Source organism: Henckelia pumila, chromosome 4, assembly GCF_033568475.1.
Source record: "Henckelia pumila isolate YLH828 chromosome 4, ASM3356847v2, whole genome shotgun sequence".
NCBI lineage: Eukaryota > Viridiplantae > Streptophyta > Magnoliopsida > Lamiales > Gesneriaceae > Henckelia > Henckelia pumila.
Genome location: NC_133123.1, coordinates 78,251,456 through 78,267,511, shown reverse-complemented (window position 1 = coordinate 78,267,511; position 16,056 = coordinate 78,251,456). Strand labels below are relative to the sequence as shown.

The window sequence follows — 16,056 nt, the reverse complement described above, 5'->3', positions numbered from 1 at the left end:
TCACCAGATTTTGTCAATCGGGAACTTGGTGTAAGACTAAATTTAATTAGCACTTGCATATATAGTGATGAAGCAATGTCTGTTAATTTATTTTGATAGATAGATAACAAAAAAGCTGAAAATTGAACAAATACAACCTCAAGATCACCAACCGTAAAAAATTAAAATTTTATTTTTAAACAGTTGTTCATATCTAGTTCTATTTGTGTAAATGATTAATTTGTACAAGATAAAGGGCATTAATTTGTTTGCAATGATGATACCGATGATTAATTTTATGCAAGTTTCCAAGTCCAACTCCGAGTTCTCCTTAAATTTTTATATATATAATTCAGAAAACTATCGTCCAATGAAGTGACACACATTTTGTATTGCTATAATAGAAGGATACGAGGGGCCAAGAGCGTATATTCTCACACAAAAATTGCACCAACGTACATTTACAAATCTAAAAAAAATATATTTGAGAACTAAAATTTGAATCTTACAAATCTTACCCCCAAAAAAAAGCCCAAATCCGAGACCTCCATTTTCTTCCATGCATACAACTAGGGGTGGGCACGGGTCGGGTATCCGATTAGTTGGATAGTGTTTTGTACTATCCGAGACCGGGCTGATAACCTAGTCGGGTTCGGATTACCTGCGTTTTTTTTTAATGAAAAATTGGATACAAACTACAATTAATTGACAAGAAAGAATTTCAAGGGATTATAAAATATTCTTGTCTATTGTCCACGATAACAAACTAATAAGAAAAATAATTAATCGTCAAAGTTCGATAAAACGTAACATATTACTATTTTAATTTTATTTTAATTTAACATTAAATTTAATTTTATGATATACTAATTAATACTTTCAGTAATTTTTTTATTGTATGGAAATTAAAATTAAAATTTTGTGGTATGGAAATTAAAATTTTATATATTAATTAATAAATTCAGATTATTACTAATATTTCTCAATAAATGAATATTTATATTATTATTAAATTTAATGATTTTCTATATTTTAGTTATTTTTAGTTCGAAAATAGTGAAAATTTAATAATTAACTAGCTACAGTGGCACACACTATGCGTGTGTAACTAATAAAATGTGATAGTACCAATTGTAGAAAAAAAATTAGATAGATGATAAGAAATCAAAGAAATTCATTATAATGAAGCATAAAAATCTGACTGAGATATGGGAAAAAAAAAAAAAACAGTAGCAACACACCCTTGCATTGGAGAAGAAACTTCCTATCTTTGCTTGATATTTTGGCTTTCAAAGACGATTCAATTCTTTTATACTTTGTGGAAAAAAGTTGTTATGGAGACGTGGGAAGGTGGGAGAGAGAATGAAATAGGGAGATGTAGGTAAAATGTGAGCAAAGAGTTAAAGTGGGGGTAAAATGAGAGAAAAAAAATATGGTATCCTCTTGTCATACCAGATACAGTTATTATATACCTCTCAAGTATTATAATATAGTATAGATATATAATTAATAAATATAAGTTATAATATAACGAATTTCATAATTAATTTAATTACTATTCACAATATTTTATTATTAATTATTATTAATTAATATAATAATAAAAAATATAATTTATAATATAACAAATTTAATAATTAATTTAATTACTATTCACTGTATTTTATTATTAATTATTATCTTATTTATTTATTTAACAATAATATTGTAATTGTTACTAATTTTATTTACCATTAAAATTAATATTCAAAATCTTTCCTATTTTATAAAACACTAGTGATCCGAAGCATGCGTTGCGTGCTTTTACAGTATTTTTTTAATAAAATTTATTTTTTATTTTTGGTTTGGAAGAAAAGAACGTTCTTTGGGAGACATGTGAGAGAGACATCTGATGAAATTATAATTATGAAAGTTGTCAAAATGTTATTTTGCATTTTGCCTTTAAAAAAAAAAATGAAAGCTGTGCAGAAAACTCTAAATGAATAGGGATAAAATGAAAAGAAAATTGGTGTCATCTTGACACACCAAAAGTAGTTATTAAAGGGTACCCAAGTTTTATATAATAGTACATATGAGTCTATTAGAAAAACTAATTTTTGGTGTCATGGTGTAACACTATTTTTAGTTATGATTAACGGATTAGTTTAAAATTAAAATTTTATCTGTCGGTTAATTATTTTAATAATTAAAATTCCAAAAATAGTATTGTCATTACTTTACTTAACCCACTACATGTCCGTTAATTGTTCAAGATTTATTTCATTTCCAAATCTCCAGTAGCTGTTATTTATTCCATTCCACTTATTCATTTAACAAATTTTGTTTCCTTTCTAATTATCTGTATTTGCGTGCAGATTAATAGTTTAAATTACCATTAACTATTACTGGTATGGTTCTTTTCCCCGTTTTGATTGTATTCGATTGAATGAATTAATTTAATCATACAATTTTCTCGATTTATAGTCGGATTTGACGCCTGTCACGACTCATCGTTGAAACAGCTTAAAAATTCGTGGAAAACCAACAATAAATATCATATTTATGGTCTGTTTAATTGTTCGAGTTGTATGTTTATCTTTCGATAATTACATAATTATTGTATTTGACACAGTATTGTGATATTTGGAATATTGTTCGAATTTCAATATTTGACATGGAAAATATATATAGATTTATAAAAATTAATTCCGTGTTTCTTTGGCGCCTTTTGATGAGTCTTACGCTTTCCATGTAAAAGCACTCCAATTTTGGAAGTGTAATTTTGGTTTGAGGTTTGATTCACATCGCAAATCAATTTCATTTCCCGCATGCATATTCATTGTATTCTTGAATCACGTTAATCACATGCTTTGATTTTGCATTTTTGTTTTATTAATTTTACTGCCAATATTTACTTATTTATTTTTAGCAAACTGCCAATATTTATTAATCACCTCAACATTTTACTTCACCACCATATTTTTAATATAATTTTAAATGTTTAATATATTATTTATTCCTTTCCTCAATGAGTATATTATTCTCTCAAAATGTTTATTTAATTTTTAATCTATTATTAGTTATTCAAAATTTTAATTCACTACATATATACTTAATATAATTTTAAATTTTTGATATATTATTTATTAATTCCTCAATGAATATATTATTGTCTCAAAATGTTTATAAATATTAATTTACATCTTGAAGTCCACAGAGCGGATCCACGACAAACCACATTTTTTTAATCAAAAATACTATTTCATTATATATTTAATAAACACATTATTTAAATCATAAATTGTACTACGCTATAAGTTCATAATATTAAAAATATTCTTATATTTTTTTTTCCCTGCAGTTCAAGATTTAATGTGTTTGGATAGGTGACAGATTGGTAAAAGTGTTGTTATCGTGGTCTACCAGAAATCATGACATAAATTTAAGAATATGGATAAATAAGAGATTATCTATTCAATATATGTGATATTGTTTTGTTAGTAAGTGCAATTTATGGAGATTTTATGTCAATTTTTACAATATTTTACTTTATCGTTGCATAATATAATACATGTGTATTTCTTAACAAGATACAAATTTTAATTTTTTTGAATTAATTATAAATTTTTTTCTCATATTTTTGTGACACATGCAACGCGTGTGCCTCGATAGCTAGTATTTAATAATATTTTAATTATCAAATAAATTCATATTTATATTATTATTTTCCAAAACTTGATTAATATTTTAAGTTATTTTTCTTGGTTTGAATTTAAAATGAATGAAAATTTAATAATTAATATAATTTTTAATTTTTTTATTTATAATGATAAAGGTAAAAGAGTACATTTTCAATTTATCATGATGTCAATCACGATATTAATCATTCAAATCATACATATAATTATTTATTTCAATCTTTGTCAAAAAAAATTATTTATTTCAATCATATCTTATTACTTCAATAATTTCAATATACTTTATCCATACATGATAATATCAATTGAAACAAACACATCATATATATACTAGCACGGGGCACCCGCATTGCATTTGTCAAATAATTAAACTTTAATATAAATTTTAATATGATATAATGAGGTTCTTATTATAAAATATTATGTGTTATTATACCTACACAACAATAAAAAAAAATAATGTATGAATTTTTTTTTTAAAAAAAAACAATTTAAAATTCAATTGGTTGCGAAATAATAAGAAGATAGTGTCCTCAATGGGTTAATGAATTTTTAGAAAAGAAATTTGTCTAATTTAAAGGTTAATGAAGGAGGATAAAATTGGAACAAAAGATAGTGTCCTCAATGGATAGTTATTATAGATGTCTCAAGTATTATAAAATAGTATGTATGAGTTTTGATATCATTGGCAACTACCATGAGCACTTACTTAGGCAACAGCTGACGTGACTCTTTGTACATCCAATCAGTGATTGTCACATCAAACGTTGTCCATATAAGTGCCCATGATATCCAATGGCGGAGCCAGAATTCCTAAACTACCCGGTAATGACGGAGCCAGAAATTTCAATCTACCCGAGATAGAATTTTTAGCTCTTGAATCATTCAATATTCTAAATTTAATTATCCGGGCAAATATCAAATTATTCCAAATTTTTTCGAAATTAATATATATAAAATTTTTTAAAAAAATATCCCACCCGCGCTAAAGCCCGGGTGAAGACAAGTGCGGCTCCGCCAATGCTATCCAGATTAAAATTTTAAACTCTAGAATTATTTAAACTTTTGAATCAAATCACTCAGGCTACTAATGAATTAATTAAAATTAGATTAATTGTGGGCGGTTGCGTTGACATCATAACCCTTTGACATCAAATATTCCTCTCCACTTAAAAAAGATGTGGTAACCTGTAAATTAACACAATGCACAAAAATAATTTCCCAACCAGAAAATAATAATAATAATAATAAACACAATGCACAAAAATAATTTCCAACCAATAATAATAATAATAATAAACGTGCACTTCTCGTATTGATATATAATATGTTTTTTAATATCAATCTCCTATTAGAAATTCTTATGAATCAATTTTATGATACAAATATCTTATTTGAACCAATATATGCAAAAATATTTTTCTTTCAATATACATATAAATCGAGTAAGTCCATTTTGCAGATACCATCTCATAAATGAAAAACATACTATTTATATAATTATTTCTGTCATTTCTTCATTTCTTTTAATTTCTCTTTGTTTTTTAAAATTTTGATTTTGATTGATTTTAATAGCTCATATACAATGAGCTTAAAACATCTTATAATCAGAACGGATTCACCATGGGACCATGGCTCCCATACAAGTGTTAATAGGTTCGGAAAGTTATTTATCAATTAATATTGCCAAAAAATGTGTACTATGCGAGAAAAAAGAAGTAAGTATATATATATATGTATCGGACCGAGGAAGTATAAAATAAAAACCACTAATTTTAATTATTGATTTGGTGCTAAGATAGGAAAATAAATTGAGTGACATTAAAATTATGGATATTGCCATCACCATGGTGTCACAATTGAGTAAGTTCCATAGGATTTTTAATGTTTATTTTTGATTTTATCGATTTATAAGTTGATTCATTGTGTATCTGTTCGTACTTCGTGTCACGAACGAGGATCTTGATGATGTTTTAAGCCCAAAACTGGTATAATTCAGTTTAGGATATCTGAATTGTGGCATCTGAATGTCTTAACTTTTTGCAACCATATGCTTTGAGCTGGCTAGTCTCATCTCATTCATCATTTTTTCTTGAATTAGGGAATTAGGTTAGTCACTTATGGGATGTTGATTTCAGTTTCTGATTAGGAATTAATGTGAAATTAAACCTAATATGCACAAACTTTTTTTAGTGTTCATTTTAACCTACTTTTACAGACATTACCCTCATGATAGATCTAAGGATCCTTATTTATCAATACATATGCACAAACTTTTTTTAGTCTCACATTGTCAAGAGACATGTATCGTCAAAGATAGTCTTCAATTAAATGGTAACTCGAACAAACTCTCACATGAATACTATATTTTTCTGTTATGTCCATCAGAATATATGTACACTAAACTCCATTTTCATGTTTTATCAGATACAATATATCATTTTATGATAAAAAAAATTTCATGAATCCATATTTTATATACCATGTTCGAAAACGTTAATTCCTACATCGTTGTATTTGTATTTACAATGTTTGTTTTGTGATGTACCTTATTGGTTGTCTGTAATTGTTTCTCAAGACTGGAGAACTTGATTTTTACGATGATTTTATTATCAGAAAAAAAGTTGATGGATTCTTTGAATCGTGATTTATGAACTCTAACCTTCGATGAAAAACTGGTGGCAAAAGTACATGACGGGACATCAAATTCTTGTTTTCTTTATTTGTTTATTTTTACTTTCCATGTGTATTACAAATACAAGAAGCACCAAAAGGACAACAAAGCCATCACGAGAAAGCCATCAAAGCCCAACAATATATCAGAAAAGGATAGATTGCATATATTATGTTGTGTGACGAAATAAAAATAAAAACATAGTCAAGTTTCCAAAGCATCAAATCAATTTACCTGAGTCTTGGACTCGCGCTAGAACAGAGAAGTGCGTGGCTTTTAGGTTCATTTTTTAAATAGCAAGTTTTTACAACTTTCGAGCGTGAGGTGTTTGGTATATTCTTTTACAAAAATTGCACCTAGCCAGCAACATCAAGAACCTAAAAAATTTGATAAGTTACTATGTAATTTGAGAACTAAAATTTTAATATCACAAAATATACCCAGAGGCAGAATCTGAGACCATCTTCATTTTCCATGCACACAACCCACCTTTTCTCATCCCCATTGTGTCTGCAGCTTCGATCTACACATCTTCTCATTGAAGTGCCAAAAATTGGGTAAAAGAAGGGACCAATTTTTGGGTAGGTTGTAAAAGAGATGTAAACCCACCTTACGAAACGTAGATGCACCGGGTGAAGAACTGGAACAACTTCAAAATCACGACTCAGAATTTCTGCGCATTCTCTTATTTGCTTTATCCTGCTCTCGGTACCTTCCTCTTCTTTCCTCCCTCTGTCGCTTCTTTGAAATTTGTTCTTCCTTTGCACGCTCCACTTCTTGTGCTTTCCTCTTGACCTCTTCCTTAGATTTGCGTTTTTTCTCCTGTAGATGGAATAAAGGGTCAAAATGTCTCATACAAGATTGATCGCTTGGATGCTAATAATGACACCTAAAGAATCGTTACAGAAAATCAAAATGCCGTTTGTGATACAAACTAACAAGATCAGTAGACGCCTCGCAATGGATTTGGAAATGTGTAATTGCAAAAAACCTTTATTTTGGCTCGTTCACACTATTCGGTAGTAACTCAATTTATGTTATAGAAAACCAATAATTGCATCCAGCGGGAGGATGAGTGGAAGTTATCGAGTCTAACTTTTGTGTGAATTTTTGAAAACTTCAGGTTTTGCTACCCAAAAATAATAAAATCATCCCCCGAGCCCTCCATTTCCTCGAGCCAAAAATTCAAGATCTGCCCCCAGTGTTAGCATCAATATGAAAGCTAAAGTCATTTCAAATAAAACAGGTACAAAGTCAGTTGCGAGACTTCAATTTTGATTCATGCGAGAGCGCTACCTTTTCACTCTTAATGAGTCGAAGGTGTTGAACAAGAGCATTCACTTTTCGCTCATTAGGCTCCATAACAACAGCTCGCCTATTTTCAAGCAGCGGTTTCCTGCGAGAGGGTGCGTCCTTAGGCTTTGATGCATATGGTAGAGCTACCTGTAACGACTTGGGTATAACCAATGGATTGAACTTCCTCGGTTTTCTTTCAATCGGCTGCGCAGGCACATAGATAAGAAAAACTCACGTCAATAAAGGCAAAAAAACAAACAAACACTATCATACTGATGGGAAATACTTTCAAAGCTCATATTTTTCACTTACCTTGTATAGTGAATCCTTGTTGACTGGGATTGGAAGGTTCTGTTCCCTTCTTAGTTCAGCAACAGTTTTCATTCCTTGCCAGGTTTGATCACGAGGCAGCAATGCTGTTGTCAAAGGGTTGTAAAATTCAGGAACTTCGACCTGAGTCCAAGCACGTAAAAATACAATGTCGCCCATTTTAATCTTATCCTCAAAAGTGCATCTAGCGATTCCTTGTTTTGCAAATCCACCTTTCTTTCTGAACTTGTTAGCAATCTCTTCTTTTGCAGCCTACATAAGCAACGTGATAAAAAAATAATAATCATTTACAATAAATGGCATAAAAACAGAGAAAATGAAATGACACCATAATCCAAAGCAAAAACATTACAGGTAAAAGTTTTCTTCAGTCAAGAATCTGAGTGAGATAGGTGGAGATACCTTCTTTACTTGCCCACGAATTCCACTAACTGTGCGTATGGCAGCGCCTTCAAACCTGGCTATTTCAAGATCGGACGTGAACATGTTTTCGATAAAAGCAGTTTTCTTGAAGATCTTGCAGGCATAACCAACGAGCTTTATCTTCTTCACTATCTTTGCAGCATGGTTGAATTCCTGGATTGTTGCGGTAGCCGTGATCCTGAATGCGGACTGAAGCATATACAGTGATATTGCAACCGAAAATTGTAATATTAGGTTTCAGGAAAAAGTTTCCAAACATAAGCAAACAAAACTAGTTCATAATAAGAAACAAAATGATAAAAACAAATATTAAATAACAAAAAAAACTCTCTTTGTTTTTGGGGAAAAAGACTTTTCCAGTGTTCGTTGTGTTAGGATAAAGATATAATAATTTTGTCTCTGGAGTGATTAAAATTTAGAAAAACCACTGGAAGGAGTCACCGATAAAAGTTAATTGGCAGGTCACTCCTCCCACATATCATCCAATTCAACACATCAACACACTAATCTAGTTCTTCATTAGCTTCAAAACACTAGATTTAAGCGCTTTCATCTTAGCACATCTAAGTAAAATATTCATGCTACCTGACTATTTGATAAATTTTGTACCGCAACCACTCCAGTGTGCGGAGGTGCTAGTGGGCCCCAAAACATGGCAAGACAATGCATATGCTCGGGTGTGTATTTGAGCATACGATGGCGACTATTACTGTCCTCAATCGCATAAATGGGTATGGTTTGATAGCGTCTCCATCCAATCGAAACAATAATCGGGTCTCTAGTCTTCAACACTTTTTTATGCCATCTATGACGCTTTATCCGTGCCTTCAGAGAAGGGAAAAAATAAAATAATAAAGGAGTTATCACTCGAAGAAAATAAAAGATAACCCGAAGGGCAATCAGCGCAAATATAGGAAAATGTGTTCAGCACGGTTCTGAACCTGCATATATCCAACATTTTCCTCTCCAAGAGGAAGTCCCCCAACAAGGACAGGATGACAAGGATCAAAATTTTCAACCATCTCACAGGGAACACCATGAACTGCTATTCTAAGATAAGTCCCAGTTCTGTAACCCTCTATCTCAATGCGGGTTGTGTCATCAAGTTCGTTGAGTTCAGCTATGTTAATTTGCTTTCGAAGTTCAATCTCCTCCTTCAACTGCATAAAGAAGGAGAATCAAAATTCAATTCATTCTTTTACGTAGTTCAAGAATATACGAACCAGAACTAATGAAATATTACCTTGTCAAAGAAACCACTTCCATTACTTTGACCATGACCCGACTTGGTGTCCTTATTGTCATCATCTTCTTCATCAGAAAACTTAGAACCATCATATGTGAACTAGAATTAAGGGCACAAAAGTTCAACATAGGCATATCTGATGCTGTGGAAATTTGTAAGAGATGGCCGAACAATACCAACATCTCAATAAGTTATGTGCCCATATAATATTCATTTTCATGTCAGGCAACTGTCACCTCAAATTTCAAGAGGAATCAACAAATCATAGCCAACAACCAGAGACACGTAAAACATCACATAAAAGAAAATGGAACACTTGAAATGCAAGAAATTCATACAGCATGGTTTGACAGCACTAACCCAGTCATCAGTTACTTCTCCCAAAAAATTAAAACAGTAACATCACCAGAGAAGGATATTGAGAATCAAATTTGGCACGAAGTGCAAGTTTTTTCAGCTTCCGCTCCACAGCTTCCAAGTTCTCATCCTTGTCCGCACGATTCGGATCATCTGCATCATGATTATTGAATTTCTGACCTGTTTCCAAGTCTTCAAATTCACCAAAGACAGCATCATCATCATTGGTAGTTTCTGAGATTTGATTTCTCAAGGATGCTTTTGACCAGTCTCCTGTGACAAAACGATTGCGAACGCTTTCAATTTGATCTTCGTTCTTCCAATTCTTTTGGCTTGCTGTATTGAAGAACTTCGAGCAATCATCAATATCAACATCATTCACAGCAGTTCCTTCCTTTGATTTCTGCAATTAATCAATGATGGAGCAATTACAACATGAAACACCACAATGGTTAGCGAGGGATTCATTCACGCTTATTGTGTTGTTATGCTAGCTTAGCTAGGGCAAGAGGAGTATGCTCATTCTTGTGTGAGAATGGGTTAGAATATAGTGGAAACATCCTTCTGTATTTTTTGCATATCATTTCATCATTGGATTCATTTCCATTAACATACATACTTTCCCTTGTTGCTGTTACTGTTGGATTGATACATTTCTCTTATTTTCTATTTATCAAATCGGGATAATAGTTTGTGGTCGTATCAGATAACATACACACGCACACAAACATAAGCACATGCACACAGAAAGAGATCAAGTCAACAGTACTCAGTGGCAAACCTTGTTTCCTTCCCCTTTCGGCTTAAAGAATTCATCATCGTCACTTTCCTCATCAATGCAGTCTGGAATGTCATTTGGAGAATTTGATGCAGACTTCCCATACACCAGCTGCATAAGATTGATGTTCTGACTCAAGGAGGTTCGCTCTGCCAAAGATTCCTTCCATTTTGAAATATTTCCCATCTCTTCTGCAAAGCAACCAAATTTAATATGGAAGAAACATAATCTTTCTCAGACAATTAGAAAACATGGCATATGGTGCTTATGGATACTTTGTCAAGGAAACTTCAAGAGAAAAGATGAAAACATTACCATGATCTTCTCCATCCGCTGAAAAATCAGAATCAGAATTCACATTTTCATCGTCTTCATTTTCTGTCTCATTGTCGTTGCCATAATCTTGCTCATCTTCCTCAGAATCCTGGGTAGAAGGTATCATTGACAAAAATTGGTGTGCATTTCTAAAATGGAAGTTTTCTTTCCGAAACTAACAATTAAAACCATGATACGCTGACAACCACTACATTACAAAACATTGATATAAAATATCTAAAAGTGCACGAATGTACAATAAGATAATGTCAACGAATTACCTTCAAATAATTGATATCCATATCATTTTCAAATATAGCTTTTCTCCTCACCCTTCCCTCGCAAATATCAATCTGCTCGATCGGAGACTTTTTCTCAGATGCGAATAAGTTTTCCTCGTCAGAACTATCATCAGTGGCTTTTGTGGATGAATTTTTTTGAATAGTTTTCTCTCTTTCAGAAGAATCCAGAGCATCTACATCCTTTGCATCACTTTCTTCATCTGAGTCACTATTGTCATCTAGCATACCAAATCGATATTGATCTACCGGTTCTAAAGGTTCTCCCAGATCAGGTGAGTCACTTTGTGCTTCTGATAATCGACTAGTTTTTTCCCCAAAAAGAGAGATGGAGCTCTTTTCCAATTTCTCATCAACTGAATATTTAGTATTCTGTAATGATTTAACCAATTCAACCCCGACATCACGCTCTTTTCCTGGAAGAGGAAGACCATATTTTAGAGAACAAGAACATAATAAATGAACTTAGTTACTCTTCACCTGCACCCATGTCCGTTCAATCGTAGTCAACAGGAATTATTTATTACAACGTACTCACACATAAAATTGGCGTTCAAAGACAACAAAAGGGACCTAGAAAGAATGAAATTGAGCCAGATTTGAGAAAGCTTACATCAAATATAATGCAAGGCACAATCAATGACAATCCAAATTCCACATACAGTTAATGATAAGTGGAAAAATGTATAACACGAAAAAATGTAAACCTTTGCGTATTATTCCAGCATTAGCTCCATCTTCCTTAGAGAACTGGACAAAGTGGTCGTTTATATTTATGTAGACAGCATCCTTGTCATAAAGGAGATCTCCTAGTCCACACATAGGAGCATAAAACAGTTTCTCCTTGTCACGCAATCCCTTCTTTTTGACAGCTGAGGGCAGAGGACAAGGATCAGCTAATGAAGTAATTCCAACCGAAGAAAAATCACCAACGCCGGCAATATGGACCTGTTGTGCAATGTAGATTAGGCAAAGAGCAGTTATATGAATAATGTGCAGGGGAAAACATATGTTCTCTGACACGAAAATGGAGATATAAAGGCACGGAAACAAGGAATGTTGTATAAATCGTAATCACTTAGAATGATACAGTTCATCATTGGAGTGGGAAATCAGAATAAATAGTAGATATCATCAATGTACTTTCCCCTATTAATGTAAATAAATATCTGTGCCAAGATCAGAACTTTTTGGTGAATTATATCCCAAAAATGTCTAAGATCCAGAAACCATAAATTATGAAAGCCCGACAAACTGCATCCAATAAATCTCAGAAAGCCAATGAATTTTTGTTTACTGCAAATAGATAGAAATTTTACTCTGTGTTCGACCACAATGCAAAGAATGTTGTTTAATTTTCGAGTTGAGCTAAAGAAAAGTTACCGACTCAGGCATCATAGAAGACATGAGAATGATGCACATAGTAATACAAGTTATAGAAATCACGGCCCATATTGAGTGGCCAAGTTTCACATATCAGCATGGACCCAAAAGAAATGTTTTTGGAGAGGCTTTGACAACAGCATTAAACTGTAAAAATCAATAATATAATAACATAGTACTGAAGGATTTGTTGTCTGACACGAGGAAACTTATTAGCATGAAATGTCCAGATCAAGTACCTTTGTCCCCTTCTTCAAATTGCATCCACGTAAATACCCATATAACGTAATGTTTCTGTCACATTTACTATCTATGCGCACTCTCTCAGGAGAAGTAACATCTTCAAAACGATCTGCTAATATGTAAGGATGAGAACCTCTCCAAGATAAAGGAGGAAATTTCATAACAGAAATAAACCTCGCTAAATTATGTACTTCACGTTTTGTGTACCTGCTCAAAACAAACGCAAAGCAGAACTACTTAAATTTACAGTTTCCATGAATGAGACCAAATAGGCAAAATAAGTAAATCCTACAACAGCTAACAGATACAGCACACAACTTACTTTCCATGAATAAGACCAGATAAGTAGAATAATTTGGCACCATCATATATCTCAGTCCAGAATCGATGCTTCAACCGTTGCTTTGTTTTCTTAAGTTTCTTTACATCCTTGAATTTGTCGAGATGCGTAAGAACACCCATAACTCTAGGGAATCCATGATTTTGCAATATGTTAAGGAACTCAAAGGATTCCTGAAAACACAGGTAGGGCAAGAAATGGGAAAAAAATCATTTGCTGTGCATCTTCTAACCAACAAGAGGAATCCCAACATAACTTAAAATAAGTTAAATATAAGGCAGATAATCCCGAATTTTGCCAATTCTTTGACTCGTTGTCGCTGATGATGTGATAATTGATGATTACCAAAAAAAAATATTGGGGGGAACGAAGATGATTTTTTTGTGGTATCTAAAAATTGTTTACCCATTTTCCATATGGGGGGATAGAGACAGGAGAGCATACGGACTACTTCGAGGCTTTGTTGTGTTTGGATGTGCATGAAAATTGGGATGAAAAACATTAGTCAGAAAAATCAACCTAATTGTGCATCCACATATAGACATAGATACATATACACTACCATCTATGTTGCCATTTGCTTTTATTATGTACATCCTAGGCTACCTACTCCGCGTATGATTCGACAAAATTTATATTTTCCTCGTGTCAAGTCACATACAAACTTGTCCATCTATTTGGCCATCATCTTGTACCTCTGACTTAGTCTAAAATTTTTAAATGTTTAGCCTGTGAACTTTGATTTCAAACAATTTACCTCCTTTTCGACCACAAAAAAGAAAAAAATGCCTCCATTCCTAGTCTAAAACCATCAGATGACAGAGTAATGAATTAAGAATATTTATGCACTTCTACAAACTATCCACTTTGTTCTATGTTCCACACCTAATGAGGAACTGTGGCCCTGGACTTGCTATGAGCTCCCGTAAACCAAAAATTCTTCTCCAAATGCTTGAAAAAATTAACAGAAAAAAGGCTGAAATGTTAAAGCTTACCATCTCAAAGCCATAGCTTCCATCGATAAGAAGCAGAGCTAAATCAGCAAATTTGGCACAATCTATCATCCCATTGATATCATTTGGACACTCCACGAACTGCAGGCGTCTTTGCTTACCTAAACCACAAATCCACTAATTACTCATCAAAAAACGTGATCCTGACATCAATGCAAAAACACGGAAACTCTAAGAGGCAGATCTGTTTTTGTTTATTATAAACTCAATTAGAAACCAAAATAAGAGACTATGCTTTCATAAATTCATAAGTTAGCGAACATAAGAAAAACGTTTGGCGTGTGATTTGTTTTTCACCGGATAGAGATGTCACCGACCAAATCTTGATATCCACTCCTTTTACTTGAATGGCAACGCAAAATTTTTCCCTATACTTTTCTGTGTTTCATTTTTCATGTGTAAACTCCTGAGAAACCCTTACGACAATAAACTGGAAGAAAGGAGACATGACAATCAAACTCAACCTGATACAATTGTTATTGGACCTCGAACTTCAGGTAAATTCTGCTTTGTGTAATGTTTTACAAGACACTTAATCAGCAATGACTTCCCCACCTATAGAAAAATCAGAAACTTCTCAGTTGCAAAAATTCAAGACAACAAAAATTGCATATGTACAGTACCAAGAAATAAAATAATATTATGCACAGAAACCTGGGGAGGTCCCTGAACTACAACAACAAATGGAGCAGGTTCCCCTGTGGTACGATCGATTGTAGGAACATGAAGCTTCCGCTGCTCCTTCTCCGTAGCTCGTGCTTGCAGTCGCTTTGCTTTCACAGTTGATGTGAATGCAAATGCCTAAAACACAATCGTCCATATGACTCTAATTAATCAAGCACGCATCCAGCAGCACTTATGACTTAAATGTGTGATGCAACTAAATATGCAATACAGTAAACATGTTCTCAAATCTTCACAGGCTGAACTTCTCAGAAAAATAAAATCGTGGAGTCGCAACGTGTAACATGTGTTGGTACATACAAGTACTTTAGGAGAAACCCAACAAAACTTCACAAACCCAAATAGTATATAACAACACGGAGCACAGTATAGTTCATCGGGGTCCCAATGTTTATAACCTATGAACGCCACACCACGGAATTTCATTAAACCCGATACATGTCCTCTAAAAAACCAAAAAAATTAACACAGCCGTAGCAAATAACTTCAGTGCTGTAACCCGAGAGTTTGTCCTAAATTACACTAGTTTTTAAACGTTTCACCACAATTTTCCATTGGTTGTATCGATATTCACAAAAACTATTTCAACCGGTTCCATGTGGGAGTATCAAAGTAAAAACCTTAAGCAACCATACAGTACAAGCACACAGAAAGGTCTCACCTTTGGATTGTTAATCTTCTTCTGCTCCTTTGTAAGGCCTTCTCCAGTATTTCGCTTTGATTTAGAGTTTTTCTTGGCAGAGGCTCCCGACTTTCGAGACCTGTGAGATTTGTGCCCGGGGCCGTTGCCCATATCGTTTTCATTCGCCATGGCAAAACCTCTCCGCCGCCGGTAACAAGGTTCTGCGGAGGCGTGGGAACTTGGAACGGAAGAGTAGAGGCGCAGATGTTGTATAAATTGGGCCCAATACCCGTTGATCATCTAGTTATAGCCCAAACATATCGGCCCATAATAATTTAAGAAAACCCATCATTAATATGGCCTTGTTCTTATTGGGTTATGGTTACTCCTAAAATTT

At 33.0% G+C, this 16,056-nt stretch overlaps 1 protein-coding gene across 2 annotated transcripts; it reads right to left on the bottom strand.

The window, feature by feature from the left end:
* Window positions 1-6,549: 6,549 nt before the first annotated feature.
* Window positions 6,550-15,906, bottom strand: LOC140894781 (uncharacterized). 2 transcript variants are annotated; one of them, XM_073303405.1, is made up of 18 exons: window positions 15,699-15,906; window positions 15,008-15,154; window positions 14,818-14,908; window positions 14,336-14,454; window positions 13,323-13,513; window positions 12,997-13,207; window positions 12,082-12,322; window positions 11,357-11,790; window positions 11,076-11,184; window positions 10,764-10,948; window positions 10,045-10,385; window positions 9,623-9,719; window positions 9,321-9,539; window positions 8,965-9,204; window positions 8,359-8,568; window positions 7,939-8,208; window positions 7,627-7,830; window positions 6,550-7,152 (listed from the first exon to the last, which is right to left on the bottom strand). In XM_073303405.1, exons 1-18 carry the CDS (start codon window positions 15,846-15,848, stop codon window positions 6,988-6,990), a joined length of 3,624 nt encoding a protein of 1,207 aa, XP_073159506.1. In that variant the 5' UTR covers window positions 15,849-15,906; the 3' UTR covers window positions 6,550-6,987. The 2 variants fall into 2 exon arrangements, with proteins under 2 accessions (XP_073159506.1, XP_073159505.1); XM_073303404.1 differs by having other exon boundaries at window positions 6,551-7,152; window positions 10,764-10,951.
* Between the last annotated feature and the right edge of the window lie 150 nt (window positions 15,907-16,056).